The sequence below is a fragment of the Augochlora pura genome, chromosome 11, assembly GCF_028453695.1.
Source record: "Augochlora pura isolate Apur16 chromosome 11, APUR_v2.2.1, whole genome shotgun sequence".
Taxonomy (NCBI): Eukaryota; Metazoa; Arthropoda; class Insecta; order Hymenoptera; family Halictidae; genus Augochlora; species Augochlora pura.
In genome coordinates, this window is record NC_135782.1 from 9,118,121 (window position 1) to 9,132,805 (window position 14,685).

At 36.5% G+C, this 14,685-nt stretch overlaps 1 protein-coding gene across 1 annotated transcript in view; it reads left to right on the top strand.

Annotated features, from left to right (window-relative positions):
* The window catches only part of Lim3 (Lim3 homeobox protein), a 63,825-nt gene that overhangs the window by 3,322 nt on the left and 45,818 nt on the right, over nucleotides 1–14,685 (top strand). The window contains exon 2 of the mRNA XM_078194121.1: nucleotides 9,400–9,444. Coding sequence (XP_078050247.1) covers nucleotides 9,400–9,444 — 45 coding nt within the window. The remainder of the gene's footprint in view (nucleotides 1–9,399; nucleotides 9,445–14,685) is intronic.

The following is a 14,685-nucleotide window of genomic DNA, read 5'->3' on the forward strand; positions in this document are numbered from 1 at the left end:
ACTGGTACGAGATGCGGTGTTATAATTTATCTTCTATATTTAGTGCCAGAATATTTCATAAACATAGAAATAGGTATTCATTTAATGTAAGGTAGTTATTTTTAGAAATTGATTTCGTCTTATGATTTACTGATGCAACCATCTGTGAACCGATCATTCAGCGAGCTATACATAAATCAGAATTGATATACCTTATTAATAGAATTTAATAGAAATGTGACTACCATTTACCTTTAAGCAATCAAAAATGTACGATGTCTAAGCATCCAACGGATGTGATTATGACAGATGAATCACTCATGAAAATCTTCAATTATGATTATTAATATGTATTTTTGATTGTAATTGTGCTAGATGAATTATTCCACATTAAAGAGAAATACATCCAGATACAGGTTTCAAACTGATGATTTGAATGTGTCAAAAACAATGTCATTCAACGGCGCTTATTTCAAGTGAAATACCTTTCTTAATAAAAACCTCTTTACAGTTCTGTTAGGCTATACAATATGCAACATTGTCTCAAGTTATTACATTGCGAATTTGATTGTTCCTAACCTTGACATAATCTTGGCAAAAAAGTGGCTGCAATTTGAAATAGTAGAACAATTAAAAAGATTGCAGGGTATTGAAGTATTATCTTTAAACGTCAGATTTAAAAGAATTCATTGTAAAGAATTCAGCATCGAATAATTTTCTTTATTATATAGCATACAGTAATATTAAAGTGTAACATTTGTGCAACTTATGATTATTAATGCATTAATAGCTGTTATAGCCTATATCGCGTTCTCAAAAAAAGTGGTATCATAGTTCAATGCAATAATGGCAGTTCATTATTCGTTCGGTTACTGTTTCTTTATTAGTGCAAAGAATATCGATTTTAATTTAATTTACAACAGCATAATTACTATCCCTCCACTTTATGTTGTTACAATAAAGTTACAGATTGTATTTAACATTTTCTACGATATCACACGAATATCCACTTTTTACAATATTAAGAAACGGGTCTTAATTCACGTGCCAACTGAGTCGATCGCATAGTTCCGACACCTCTTAATAAACAACGAAAACTATAGCCAATAAAATCTGCTAAAAATGGCGAATGTTTTGCTTTAATTAGCACGTTTCGAAACAAACCGAATAGGAAAAGAGTGTCGATTCAAACAAGTTAGCCGCTCGAACGTTCCTCGATAATAAAGGATAGGCGATAGAACAGTTCGCGGGTCCGCGTGAAGGTTTTGTTAAAAGGGCGCGGTGAGGGTGGTGGATATTTTAATAAGGTAAGTGCTGCAAGGCCGGTTGCTATGCCATTGGGGCGGTTTAATCATGTAATGTGTTCGGAGGCTCGGCCACCCCACAATCAATACGGTATTGCTTCGGGCACGATAGCGAATGTGCTTAAATCTAAACCTAAATCTAAACTTAGGCCCAAACACCAGGACCTAAACTGCGCGTTAGCCTTTTATGCTTCCTGTCCGTCGATTAAACGCCTCCGTTAAACGCGTCGATTAAACCGCCGACCATTAGATTCGCTTCTGCTACGATCCTGATCTACGGATGATCTACCGTCGATCTTACAATAAAGTTATCAATGCATTAAAAATGCTTATGCAAATCATGCAAAAGATTTCGTGAAATCAACATCTGCGGCATCGATCGAGTGATTTTTTAATCCGAACACTTTTCATAAACTACTTTCATTTGTTAATTTTTAATTCCTTCAGAGAAAAATTGAATCGGCCTCTCGAATGGTTTATTTAATGTTAAATAATGATGAGATAATTAATATTAAATCAATGATTTTTTAGTATTCAAGATCTGTAATTGTTTGGTTATAACAAATGAAGTGCGGAGAATCTTAAGTTATACCAACTTGTCAAAGTTACACTGACTGTATGTTCTTAAAAGAAAACATGGATATGGCTGTTTCTTATTATTTTTTATTGTTTTTAAATTCGTTTTAATCTTTACGCGACTCGGTTAGTTACACAAAGATTAAAACAAATACTTCTACCTTAAAATTTCTTTCATCAGTTAGGTTGGTCAATAAGTCATTACGTTTTTACAGCAATAAAATTGCCATCAATATATTTACCAACTTAATTCTCACAACTATCAATAAATCAGTGAAAGATGAACCGTAATTGGATATTAATTAAGATTTTAGTATAATGTTAATGAAAACATAAAGTGACGCAGAGACTGCGTCTTTATTTCGTTTCCATTGTCCTGAATTGAGAATTACAAATAACCAGCCGATAATAGCGTTCTTGTTATCTTAGACGTCGATTTTATTCTGAAAATGTTCAAACTTTGAACTTCAACGTAGCTTACAAAAATCTTCGAAAATACATAAGATAGAATTAACGAAGCTCTCGGTACAAAAAATCAAATTACGTGGACGCTACATCGTGTTTGACGATATAAACGTGAAAGGAAGCTTTCGCGGCGGAATTTTCTGTCGTTCAGTCATCCAGTGATTAGACGACTTCGACTAGCAGCTAAAATGCACGAAAGACTTTCATCGGAACAAAGTTTTTCGACACGAAGTCAAGGAGAGGACCGCGGAGGTCTGACAAGAAGTAGAAAGCTCCAATGAAGATGTCAAGCATCCCTCGAGTAAATGGTAACCATAGGAAACGGTGGCTCATGGCGAATAGATGTCGGATAGAGATGGGGTGGAAAGAAAATGGCGGCTGGTTAGAGGGCGCGTAGCAGTCGCATGCGGGGGTGGTAGACCCGGCGGGAAAATGAAGATGAAGATTTTCGCGTCTTTGTTGCGGATGACGACGGATCGGCTTTGCCTCTTTCAAAGGACTAAACTTTAAGATTCTCGTCGAGTTTCTCTGTGCTGCTCTTCGGGAGTATGATACTCCCAGAATTATTGTTCTTTCGTTCTAATACTGATTGGACGGCTTATATTTATATACTCCACCATGTTTCGTTACATTTTTTTGTACAAAATCAGACTATTGTCAAAGGATATTGTTGTCCTTGTTTTATGATTTCAATTTCATTTGACTAAACCCTCACTAGGCTGCAAATATTTATTGTAAAATAAATATTTTCTGCAGAAATTGCAAAATATCCAAGTGTAGTCTGATTACTGTAATAATTTTAATAAGTTATCACGAGTGCACAATTCTCAGTTTCTTTGAATCTGCCTCACGATCTCATATCCACCTATTTTTATCATAAATATATTTGCATACATTTATATGCAAACAGGTTCTAAACTTTTTTTAAATTCTCTGTATGTAAGAGTCTGTAATTACTTGTACGAAAGACCAACACGATAATGCTTCTATTTGTTGCAGGACCATATTTTTATAAAAATTCCAAATCAATATATTTCAATATATATTTCTATACACTCGAGTTACGAAGAATATTTTATAAAGTATAAAACTAGAAGTCGAATACCACTGTGAAATTTAAGTATACATTTATAAGTGTCAAGATCAGTAATTTTAAAGCCCTGAAATAAAGTAAAAAATACGGTAGGACTACGACTATCTGAACCAACGTACCCCTTTCCTCAGTGAATACACTTCATAGTCAACCCCTTAAACCATCGAACAAAATCTATTGCAGAAATCAGTAAAAATTTAATCTACCACTGTAACAATGTAACCGTTCTGTTATGCGAAGACCCGCGTCTCCCATTTAATTCGGATAATTGCGAGTCTCCGATATTTTCCGTTCGATTCCGACCACAGTTTGAAGAAACATGTTACATATAAGAACGAAAAACTTATTCGACCATGCGTGGGAAACGATAACCGGTGGTTTCATTGCAAATCGATTACGGCGGCCGGAAAGTAAATCTCGCGACGTAATAAAAAGTTGGCCGAACCTTTGTCTTCTGTATAAAAGAGCCCGGAACATTTTCCCACCTACGCTTCCCTTGACGGAGAACTCGCGGACCAGCGAGAGGGAATTGCTTCCCAAGTCGAAAGTTTCTGCGGTGGCGGTGGTTTTTCCTATTTTTTTTTTCTTTTCTCCCTCCTTTTTTTTACGGCATCGCCGCATCTCCACCACCCACGCCCAAAAGCTGTGGAACGAACCCTGCCGGTTCTCTTTTCTTCATTCTCTTCGTTTTCTCGCCACGATTTCGCCCCGAGCGACCACTCGGTTTGATACATCGGCCTGGTAACGTCGTTAAATACTGGTTATCGACCGGCTATGACCAGGTCCTGTCCTTATGAGGGAAAATTATTAGACGCCCACGCGCCGGTGCCGGTTCGATGCATCATCCCTCCCTGCCAACCGGTTCAATTGCCGTGGAATCGCTCGTAATTTGTGACACCGTGTCGGAAAGAATGCGATTTATTCGGAAGATGCGTATGTTAACACTTTACCGAACCGGTAGCCTATAAATCGGCTTTTCCGTTCGACCCGTAGCTTGTGAATTTGTTGTTACTGCAACTAATAATTTGTTATCTATTATTGAGGTAAAATTAGTAGATTGTACTACTGTAAGTTTCCATATTATTATATCATTTTTTAAACATTAGATACCTTCAGCTTTGAATAGAATAAATGAAATAAAAAGAAAAATCGATTTAATTATCCTACGTCTTCGTTCATTGAAAGCTGCTGGAACTACATAGACATGTCTTTCATTTCTTAATAGTCTCCATGACCTTTTGTTGGTTTGCATTTTATGTACTCAGTTTTATTATATAAATTATTATCAGCGTAATTATCACGGGTGTTATAAAATTAATTCATGTCAAATACTTTTAAGTAGTAAAATAGTATTTCCGTTTTAATGATTAACGAAGCGAATACGATTTTACGAATCGGCTAAGAATGATGTATTTCTGAAGGAGTATGGACGATGTTACAGTTTTATCATTTTATAATTCGTTTAACACTATTACTATTATTATTATTTTGCCTAAAGATCCGCTGTATAGTTATTCAATACCTTATACACAATTATATACAATTACAAAAATAATTCTGTAGGAGATTGTTCGATAAACTTCTTCTTTTCACGTAGTTTTCGCAGCAACTGTTGATTTCTCGGACGTACGCCAACCAAAGTCCATCATCGGCAGACGAAATAATTCGAAGGCGCCAGCCTGACGTTGTCGGTGGTGTTGACAGAGCGGTTGCTCGTCTGTAACTCAGTCGCGATACGAACCGGTGTGAAAACTTGGGGAACGACTGGTCGCGAAGTGGCTTTTTCCACCGCGAGAAACGTTACCGCCGCGAAAATTAATGCGTCGATAAAACGCACCGGCGCGAGGGACACGCGAAGAAGGCGAGTGCCACGTAAAGTATCTCTGGGAAGAGAACTGTTAGGGAACTGTTCCTCGGCTGCACGGGCACGCGTCGAGCTTCGGCATCGAGTTACCGCCATCAAGTTACTGCCATCTCACCCCCGTCGCTATTACGGCATTACGACTTTTTGCCTCCCGACACCGACCGATTGAAATCGGTCCATTTCCGGCCTAATGCTTCGAACTTGAGGTTTGATCGATAGTCTCATTTTTTACCTGGCCAGCTTCGCTTTTTTTTTCACCCTTTGTTCTAATCTCTCGTGGGTATACTCGTGGGACCTGGTCGCGGAGGGGGTGATTCCTTGCTCGCGGCGAATGGGAGGCAACGTTGCCGGTTTCAATTTAACGCTTCGACTGTCACCAACCTCATAAATTACATAAATTCGTAGTTTCGACTTGTAGATTGTTGACATTATGAACATTGTTTCATAGGAAATAGTTTTATTTTCTTAATTGTCTTTAGTAGCGTGATCTAGTGTTAATTTGTTAATGTTGTAAAACCACATTTCCTTAAGAAGCACTGATTCACTTTTAATAACAAGTTACAATTAGTGTGGATAGTCGAACGTTAGCAGACGAGTTTGCATAATTATTTATAGTCTAGCGAAGTGTATACTTGTCCAGAGATAGTTACTTTGTAATTAACAATACCTGAAATCGTTCAACTTCAACTAGAACCACCATCTAACACAGATAAATGAAGAGTAACAATTGATGTAAGGCGAAAGTGTAGATACAATTTTTGTTTCTTGATCTTACAATATTGTTCAAAAAATCAGATCGTTGCACACAAGGAAAAATAAAAATGGAAAATAATACTACGCAATTTGTCATCTCTGTATTGTTAGAATTATCAATTACAATTTCATTTTCTTCAGTGGTTTTACAGTAATCTTCTTATACAACTTATGCCGGTTACAAAAAGGAACTTGCACCACGAATCATGGTGGACGCATTAGTTACAAAATTGTTCTCTCTGATAACGTGCTCGATCTAGAGTCGACCTCCTTTTCGATAGTTTCCATTCCGGTATAAAACACCGGTTGAAGCAAGATTATCGCTACTACAGTGGATCTGAAGAGGTTGATTCCCGATAAGATTACGTATTTTGTGTATCATTATCGGGGTACTAATATTTTGTTGAATACCGTACATAACTGTAGTAAATGGCGTGAGATTATCTCCGAAATACGTTATAAAACAGGAAATAGACAACGAAAAATTGTTTAATAATTTATTCGCATAAATGTTAATTTAAATTGACACCTCAAAAGCAATCTTTAGTATTTTCTTTACAACTCTGATGAAATACAATTTTCTCAAAATTTATTTTACACATCGTCTACTAAAATTCTCAAAAAGACTCGAGCAGTTCGGTTCAAGTTCAATGTAATTATTTTATTCAATAGTATATGGTTAATTAATACAGTCGGACACGCGCTAAAGATTTTGGGACAGAATTTATTAATTTCTTTTAACCTAGAATCAATTCTATTTTCTATTATTTTAATGTACAAGTCATCAGAAAACAATAGTCGTTTACTTATAAACTATTTGCTTGACAAAGACAAGATGAAACACAAGGCATTAGAAACATTTAACAACTTTTAAAGTACTGTTGCTGTTAAAAAGAAATAAAAATCTACATAACTGTAGTACCAATACACACAATTTCTGCAGACTAGTAATCATTATAGCTGCAAAATAGATCATGAAGCTAGATGTTGATGTGAATCGTTGCATGTCAAAAACGTTTCAATGTGAAAAATCAGTGAAATCTCATGAGCGAAGTTTCCCGATCGACTCGATATGTAGCGTTAACAAACATCGGACTGTATGAGCGATATGTAACAGCAAAATAACGTGTAATCCGAAACGTTTCACCGGGGGTTGGAACTGGTCCGGCGTCGGCTGTACGTGGGAACGCGTGACTCTCGGGGTTGTTTTCCTTGGTAGGTGGTGCTCGTGGGTCCTTTCGGGTTTGCGGTTCGGTTTTTCGATCGTGTACCGTCTCGTGTGGCTTGTGTTCTGCTGGTTTTTCCAACGCCACGTGACTCTACGACCGATGCTTCGCCGTGCGTAATCACGTGTGCCCCTCTCGGCCACGCGTACCCCATTGTTGCGCGAGTTTACGCGATCAGAGATTAAGTGGCTCCTGATGGGAACTAAACACTGTTTAAACCGCGCTCATACAAACTTACGATTACGTCTGCTCGATAACCGAGGGCCCATTGCTGCTGGACACGACGGCTGCATAACATTTGCTACGATTTTGAAGTACAATCGCAGATTTTCGATAAATTGTCGATATCTCATCCTTTGCACTTAGTCTCGAATTAGATGGTGTAAGAAAAGGTTATATCATGGCTACCATAGACGCTTTTTACATCTTTAAATCGATAGGGACCTATTAACCACGACATTATGATAGCCATGGCATACATATTTTCTACACCCTGTACACACTCACCAAAAAGTCTAACAAATTTCATGGGAAAGAAGGCTTCGTTTTAATAAAATTTCTAAATGAAGGAACGTTGAAAATGATTACTTTACTTAAATCAAATTTATAGAAGATTTTGCCGATCTTATGATTCAGAAGTCGTTAATTTTTAAAATATTATCATTATTAGCAGTGTTTAATATATTCTCTAAAAGAGAACTGTAAGGGTTATCTGAGTGCAAAGAATTAATGTCGATCTTTGTAGAAAATAAAATCTTTCCCCAGCAATAGCAAACAGTAGAAACCCAATAGAACGTTATTCTTTCTATTGGCATTTTTAAATTCATTTAATCACCCTATTCTTTTAAGTTGCACGTGCTTAATTTTGTCATAAATGCATAGAATCTGCAGTCCAGCTTTATATAGTCATAAAATCGAGTCATACAACAGTAAACCTAGACTCGTTTTAAAGCTTGGAGCTTGTATAATATTTATGCTGTGCATCATTCATTTTCTTGGGACATGTTTTTACATAATATAACACATAGGAAATTGCAGACATGTTCTTCGTACATCTAGTCATGTTCTAACATAGATTTATAGATTGAAGCCTCACATGTATAACGAACCCTTAAACTTTAGTGTACGATTTTGTTTCAGCCAATATATCGTTTCTGTTTGTGCATGGAGTGAGAATGGTAATGTTTTAAGTTCGTGTGTGGATTATGTACCGAGCAAACGTACAATTAAATGTTTGTTAATATTGACAATTATACATATTTCATAAGTGTAGAGTGTGTGACAATCGATTTAGAAAACATAATTTTTGTTAGTCTTAAGTATCATTCCAGAGGGTTTGAAATATTTATTTTTAAAAGTATTTATTCGAATGGTACGTATCTTTGATAAAAGAAAAGGTAGTATTAAGTTATAGATAATAATAGATATCACAATACTACATCCATAACCATAATGTCTAGAATTATAGTAAGCTGAGTTTCGATTTCGACAGTTTTACCTTCAGCGATGAAAAAAATTTTAAAAGGTATCAAAAACAAAATATTATGTATGTTGTTTAATTTCGAGAGAAAGACAGTTTTTAATTTTGCACATATTTGCACATGTATCCGAATGGTGTGCGCACTAACATTGATGTTTAATAATCTGAACGCTTAAGTTCGAATAATTTATACTATGCAGGTACGATTTGTGATGGCGCAGGTAGGTTGAACGCTGAACGAGGTAAACTTGTTCGCAGGTAAATTATTTATGATCACGGAGCGAGAAAAGCACTGAAAGGTTGAAACACGACTAACAGGATGTCCTATAAAAACGTTATGGTGTTTCGCAAACGTCAAACAGCACATTGTCCGACCGCCTTTAAAGTCTGACGATGAAAGCTTGAACGTGACAGTAAGAAAGGAAGTTGCACGATCAGATATAACGAACGAAATTATTTAACGATTCGATCGGCTAAAAACAATGATTTGAACAGATTTTTATTATTTTACGCCGGTTCCGTTTCTATCTTCTATTTTCGTTTATTTTACCCCCGATTTCTCTTTCGTCCAAAGTTACATTTTTCTTTTGTTACATTTATGTCGTACGACGACTTATTTTAATCGACTTAATTAGTTCATTCTTTTCCTTTTGTTTTAGAACGGAAGATTGAAAGACCAAGCTGTTTTCCGATCAAGGAAGAACGTGAGTCCCTTTTAATTTTGATATTTCTTTTTCATTTTCATTTCTATATTATTTCCTGGTTTTCGTTACGTTTTTCTTCTCTTTGTTTTATATATCACTGGGATAATCATTATTATTGAAGAGATGTATTGACGCTGACAAACGTTCATAGGCACAAGTCGTGGATGTTCTCGAATAATTATTTGATTGTCTGTGTACCGGTCTTAATGCGGGATTTCATTTCAGCAAATATGGTTTCGAAAAATGTGCTGTCGAAAAATCTAGCGAACTTCGACGGTGAAAGGATATTTTACAAATCTCGAATGCCGATTGTTTATAATCCGATGATAATACATATAACAAAAGAAAACATACATTGCGAAATTAATCAATAAAACGGTCAACTTTATTAGCTCCTATTAAAACCAGACAACTGTCGTCTGCAACGTTTTCGATATGGATAACGATAACAATATTAATGGCATCAATCAAGATGGAAATATCACATGCGACAGCTACTTAGGAATCTACACAATAAAAGGCTGAAATATTCTAAAAATACAGCAGATATGCAGAAAATAATCAAGAATATAAAAATATGCGAAAATAGAATGTTACAAAAATGCACATACATGCTACAATACCATTAGGTTACAAATTTTCATTCTCGAAATGATCTGCTTTCTACATTCGAGTGGGTTAGGATCATGTAAAATGTGTATTATTTATGGACCAAAATTGATTGTTAAGCCAGCGTTAATTTATTGCAACTTCATCATTTATTTCACTTGTCTTTTCAACGTGTAGACACATATGGATTACGTGATAAGACGTAAGTCAAAATCTTTGTGCTGTTCAAATCCTTTGAATAGCATACTTTGATATCGGTATCAGAAGTGATGATCCATTTCAAGTAGCAGCCCTTACTTTTTCAAGTGACCCTCGAAGTTCATGGCACAGGGGGCACAAAGCATGAAGCATTAAGTACAAGATCATCGACTCTGTCCCATATGTCGTCAAGGACGTGGTGTCAACGTGGCAGTTGGTCGCCTTCATTGTCCACCGGTATTGTTATATACGGCACGAAGCTGTGCTTCACATTGTTTATCATTGTATCTTTAAAAGTTTCCGAGTGGCAGAGTTTCCGTCGAAAATGCGGGCCGACCCTTGTTGCTTCTGGTTTCAACCAACATTTTTACAGACCGTACCCAGTTCACTACCTACGTACCACGATCCACAAAGATGTCAAGCATTATAACTGAGCCGCGGATATTTATGCAAAATAGAAATTGTCCAAGTTAATTGTAAAAAAATGTAAGTCATATAAAAATGTCTGTTTTAATCAATTTAATAAAATATACATTCATTTTTTTATCTGACTTACGTTTCTTACAATTAATAGACAATTTTTATATATGTATACAATATAAAATATATAAGTTATATTTTATGTATTTATGTAAGATATATATTTTTGTCAAAAATGCATAAAATCCACAGTTTATTGATGGTCAGTGTAAAAGCCAGTGTTTAGTATGCCTCGGTAGAAAATCACAAAGTAGACACTTAATCACTTAACTCCAAAATTGCAAAACTAACACGTCCAAACAAACGCGCGCCAGGGTTGATACAAGTGCAAGTCGTTTGCCTAGAATTGGTCACCAATAGCAGCGACCGAAAACAACGGGAAAGGGTAACACCTACGATCCGCAAAGTAATCTTATAGTAGAAAGGAGGAAACGGTTGGGCAGCACGCGTGCATATTCATCGGCACACATGGTGCCAGAAGCGACGGGGCACCAGTTGTTCTGGCACGCTCCTGACACGTGCGGCTCACGTGGCTGCTCTGATGAGTGGATTGTTCATTTTGTGCTTTACCTCTATTGCAACTCTTGTTGCAACATGCCCGCCTTAGCAATAATAGAGAATCATTGATAAACCAAGTTCATAAATCGCTTATTAGTGCGGTGCGTGTTTTTAAACACGAAATACGTGTTTTTTAATTAAGCGTCGTTGTAAACAACACACAATAGGCGTGGAACATTTCTGTATTAAAAAAAAACGATTGCTACAAACTTTTAAAATGATATACCGAACTTTTTAAGGCATGAAAAATTTGTTGACAAGCAAAGCGTAAAAGGGAAACAGAAAAAATATATGTAAGTACCGAGACATCACTTGATTGTTAAATAATTAATTTGAAACGAACATATAAATCTTAGTACATGTATTTATTGTAACACAACGACGTAGTAAAGCAAAATATTTTAATAATAAATTATCTTGCTCAATACCGAATGCTGCTGTAAGTATTTTTAAATATGCAACCACTACTACATTAATTATTGTCTGAATTTTCAACGGTTAGTTAAATTCCAAATATTAGAGTAGCAATTTTAACGTTGCAATCTGAAGCGTTGTAATCGTGAATAAAACTGTGGATTTTGTAAATGTCCACATGCGTGTAAAATAGTTAGTAACAACTGCAACGAACCAGGTAACATTAGCAGGAACCAAAGGCCTGTTTAAAGAAAAATAAAATAAATGTACGAATGGAGGAAAATAAAATAAAATTAAAAGCATGATGAAGAAAAAAATCGAATTGAGCTCGATTTGTGACTAACGCGAGAGAAATGTACGTTGTGGATGCAGGGCTAATTGATGGTTTAAGTGCGACCGGTATAATTTTTCAAGTCGCTGTCATTGTGCCAGCAGGATATTTTTCTCTGTTGGCCATCGTGCAAGAATTACGCGACGGAACCAGCAGCAGCGTAGCCGCGTTTACGCATCGAATCGATAGCGCTCACCGGTGTCCACAACTCCATTAAGATAATTGTGTGGCCGTTTTACTTTCCCGTCCATTTTTTTCATCTGTCCGTGCGACTTTACATATAACAGTCTCGAGCGAGCATTTTCGCGTGCAGACCCGGATGCGAGATCCATAGGAGAAGCGGTAGACGAAGAAACGAGTTCTACGAGCAAGCTATGAAACTTTAAACTTTCTGCAGTAGATGTACTGCTTTGTTTTACCTTACAGCCCGACTAGCGTGGCCATGTCAGGGCAGTGTCAGTGTTAGGTAAAAACCTTAACTTGATTTCCTTGTCTTCTTGAAATCGTCCCTTCGCAAGGAGTTGCTGCCAAACGCCAAACTTGGCGGATTTAACGTTCTACAATAAGAATGTCTCGTATCACAGAATTTTCAATTGTCCAACTTCAGAAATATCTGCAAGATCTGTTTAAAATGAAAGGTGAAATAAATCATGTGTTATCTGCTATAAATCTTTGCAAGATCTGTTTTCTGAGAAGTTATCTCTATCATATGGTGAGTTAAAGCATTTTCTGATAAAGTCCAATTAATTGCAGATTAGTGATAACATGCATATTATATTTTCCAAGTATGCTTTCTAAAATCAGTAGACTGATTTATCTCATTGACAGACCGATTCAAAACACTCAGACAGTAGGCCGCGAATTTTATGCTTAAATGGTACGATTGCGTAGTTAAAAATTTTGAATAATGGAAAGAGCAAAAGAAAATTTTTATTTTAATACATTATTTGTAATTTATTAAAATGATTAAAAAGGATAAAATCTTTCTATTTTGTTTCTATTTTTTTGCTATTCTTGCAGTGCTTTTTTATTTCGCATAAAAGTCCCCAGTCCATTCATAAAGATCCCCTAATCTGTCACAATATTTAGACCCACGTTTACTGACGTTTTCTAATTGAGACTAAAAAACAGACAATAAAAGATGCTGATTTCTAAATGGTACTCGCAGCGTTCTGGATAATAATTACAGTCGCTAAGCGCAGAGTGCGAGCAGCATTGTCAAGGGGCGATAGAAAACTGACGTGGACAAAGCGCCTTAGCAGCTTAACAATGCCCGGAATGTCATCTTCATCGTGCACTTGGCTTAAGAGCATTGAACGAGTCACGTGTCGACCCGTGTTCACCGGATGTCATGGTTTTGTTACATTTAACGCCTCTTTCGCGGAGCATTCACTCCGCGGCAAAGCCATGGGCGTTTCCTTTTTCCGCCTAAATGATCGACAAGCATGATTCAAACTCGTGCCATGAGAAACGAGTTCGTTTTTGTTCACGCTAATCCAGCAGCTTGTTCGTTTAGAAATTCATGATCTAGTGAAACGTTTAACTAACTATCAACCGACTACGTTAATTCTTTTAATTAATCGCTCTTCAAAATGACTCCTTCGTTGTATGGATAACTGTAGCGTACTTCGCATAATTAATCAGTTTCTAAATTGTTGTTATTTGACTGTTTCAACTGTGTCAAGTCGTATTTTATGTCGGCAATGCTGGCATATTTAGGGAATAATTGTCTACGTATTAGAATTCTATGCGGTTCTATAAATTGCAACTGAGATGTGTATTGCTTATATAGATGATTGACTGAAATGAAGAGACACGATCAATGATACAAAGATTTATATATATGATTAAACTTCCTCGATCTAACATTGTGTTTTGTGTAGAAGTACCACTCTTCCTATAGTAATGGAATAAGAAATACGAGTGTTTGTTTATCAAGAATCTACACAACGATAAGTTCATTCATAAAAGAAATCTACAACGAAGCCAAACACATTTTACTATTCGTATAATCAGGACTATTAAAAAACGATTAAAATGTTATTATTACAGTGAGCATTAATCTTGATTTTCTTTGTTTAAGCTATGAAATTCAACTTCAACTGTTCTGCAATTTTTCGGGTGAAACAATTGTATTGGCAGAACGGTATGATAGTTTGACAACGTGTCTCGTTAATGGCGTCTGTTGTACAACGTACGAAACTGCATGAAAAATTTAATGAATAAACATCGACGCTCACCGTGTTACGGAAAAACGTACGAGCGTATCTTCACGGACAATTACGCGATGAGAGCATGGGAACTGGGCTACGGAACGGTCCCGATTCACCCATAAATCTACCTGTAATTTGTAATGCATTCCATGGACATCGGCGAAGCATTCCTCTGAAAGCGTTCGTATTCGTTGTCGCTCGTAGGTGCGGCGCGGCAAGTATTGTCGCGTAAAACTGTTTTTGTGCACAATAGTCGTTGACAAAACCACGGACCAGTGACCGTGATGGATCGTCGCGTTTCTATTACGATCGCAACAGTGTGTCCTGGAACTAGGAGAACTTTTAGGAACGAACAAATTTGTTTGCGGTGGAATCTTGTTCGGCGCGACGACAATTTTTCTGCTTTACTCGGAACGTTTCCTGTTAATGAATTCGTTG